Here is a 2,274-nt window from a genome sequence, read left to right on the forward strand (position 1 = left end):
ATATATATATGTTTATGAACCTCAGCTTTCTTCATACGCAAGCAATCCTTATTCTTGAGCGTTGCACTTTTAAGTTTGCGATTTTGTTTTACCTATCCTTCAAGGCTCCTCGTATATTATATTATTTTAAGTATTTTACGTATATATGTTTTATTTTAAAGGTCGTAATACCACACCACCTCTGTTTTACGACTTAAGTGTAAAGCTCTGTGTGGTAGGGTGTTACATTATGGTATCAGAGCAGTTTGTTCCTGTAGAGCTTGAGGAACAGACTGACTATGCTTCTATGCATTCTCTGTGTATATGTCTATGTGCTATTAGGATATCTAAATGATATATATGGCATAAACATTCATAAGCATGCATTTGGAACTTTGAAGCACTAGACTTGCAATATTGAGACTGATCAACTTGATATCACTTGTTTGGTGTGTATAGGAACCAGATGGTGCCTCGTGGACGGGGCGAGACAGAGGTAGATTAGGCAATGAAAGTCCTGAACCATCAGGGAACAACCCTGTAGACTTTATGGCTGCCCTGGGAAACATGGTTGCAGCTACGTAGGCAACAGCCGAGGCGTTGGGTAATCAGATGAACAATGGGAATAATGGAAATAATGGTAAAGAGGGTCCAATGACGCTTGCCTCTTTTCTAAAGGCGCACCCTCCGAGCTTCAGGGGGACCACAAACTCTACTGAAGCAGATAACTACCTTCAGGCAATGAAGTGGGCACTGCAGGCTCAGCAGGTTCCCGAGGAACAGTGGGTCGAGTTCAAAACCTATCAGTTGCAGGGTGAAACCCAATACTAGTGGCAGGGAACATGACGTATCCTGCAGCCTGATATTGCTGTGATACCATGGGAAGTGTTCCGAATAGAATTATATATAAAGTACTTTCCCAATTTAGTCAGGAACGCCAAAGAGCTTGAGTTGTTGCAATTAAAACAAGGTCAGATGACTATTACTGAGTACACTAATAAGTTCAAAGAACTGTGCTGGTTTTTCTGCATTTGTCAATGCGCTCCAGAGGATTTTGTTGAATGGAAGTGCATAAAATATGAGGGAGGACTCCAGAGTGATATTCTGAGCTCCGTTGGGACAATAGAAATTAAAGTATTCTTCGAGCTTGTAAACAAAAGTCGGGCGGCTGAGGAGTGTCTGAGGAAGGCAGTAGTGGAGAGAAGAAGTCAGAGGATGCCTTTTCAGAGGGCTCAAGGAAGGAATTTCACACCGAGAGGAAGAAACTTTAAGCGTGGAGGCTTCGTCCCACAGTACAATCAGGGTCAAAGCAACTATAGGAGGCCGAATAACACTGCTAATCAAGGGAGAAGGTATGGGAAGCAGCTACAGACCGATCTAAGTTGTCAGAGGTGCGGGAAGTATCATCTTGGAGTCCCGTACAAATTGGGATCAGGGGGATACTACTTTTGTGGACAACCCGGGCACCTGGCCTGGAATTGTCCAGAGAAGAAGAAGTATAAGACCGGCAGAGTACAGCAACCGGAAAGAGTATTCACTACTTCTGCAGCAAGTGCTAAGGGATCCAAAACACTGAACAGAGGTAACTGTGAAGTAGCTGGTAAATCCTTAACTGCTTTGTTTGATTCTGGAGCGACGAATTCATTTATAGCATTTGATAAGGCTAGTGAAATAGGATTGAAGATTGTGGTCTTAGGTTATGATCTGAAGGTGCATAATGCCACTTCTGAAGCCATTGTGACTATGTTAGGATGTCCACAAGTGACGTTCTGAGTTAAACAGCGTGATTTCGTACATGATTTGATTTGTCTGCAAATGACTGGTCTTATGGTGATTGGATTAGTTGTCTAAGAATTCTATTTTTCTAAATTTTTCTAAAAGGACACTGCATTTTATGTCGGAAGGATCAGAAGGGCTGGTTGTGGTGAAGGATTATTATCTGAACTCGGTAGTTGTGGACTACAGTGGGTGTGAATGCGAGGGTGTTGTTCTATTGGTGGCAAATGTGTCGAGTGAGGAACAGAGCTTAGAGTAAATTCCAGTTGTATGTGAATTTTCTGAAGTGTTTCCGAACGACATTCCTGAATTCCCTCCTGCTCGAGAAATCGAGTTTGCGATTGAGTTGGTATCTGGAGCCGGGCCAATCTCAATTGCTCCTTATCGAATGTCACCACTGGAATTAACTGAACTTAAATCCCAGTTAGAAGAACTAATGAGTAAGAGCTTCATCCAGTCGAGTGTTTCTCCATGGGGAGCACTAGTGTTACTAGTAAAGAAGAAGGATGGGAGCATGCG

The 2,274-nt window shown here is 42.7% G+C and overlaps 1 protein-coding gene across 1 annotated transcript; it reads left to right on the forward strand.

Moving 5' to 3' along the window:
* On the forward strand, positions 955 to 1,752 carry LOC107620354. The gene has a single exon (XM_016322528.1). It carries the CDS (start codon positions 955 to 957, stop codon positions 1,750 to 1,752), a length of 798 nt encoding a protein of 265 aa, XP_016178014.1.

Source organism: Arachis ipaensis, chromosome B10 (genome assembly GCF_000816755.2).
Source record: "Arachis ipaensis cultivar K30076 chromosome B10, Araip1.1, whole genome shotgun sequence".
NCBI classification, from domain to species: domain Eukaryota; kingdom Viridiplantae; phylum Streptophyta; class Magnoliopsida; order Fabales; family Fabaceae; genus Arachis; species Arachis ipaensis.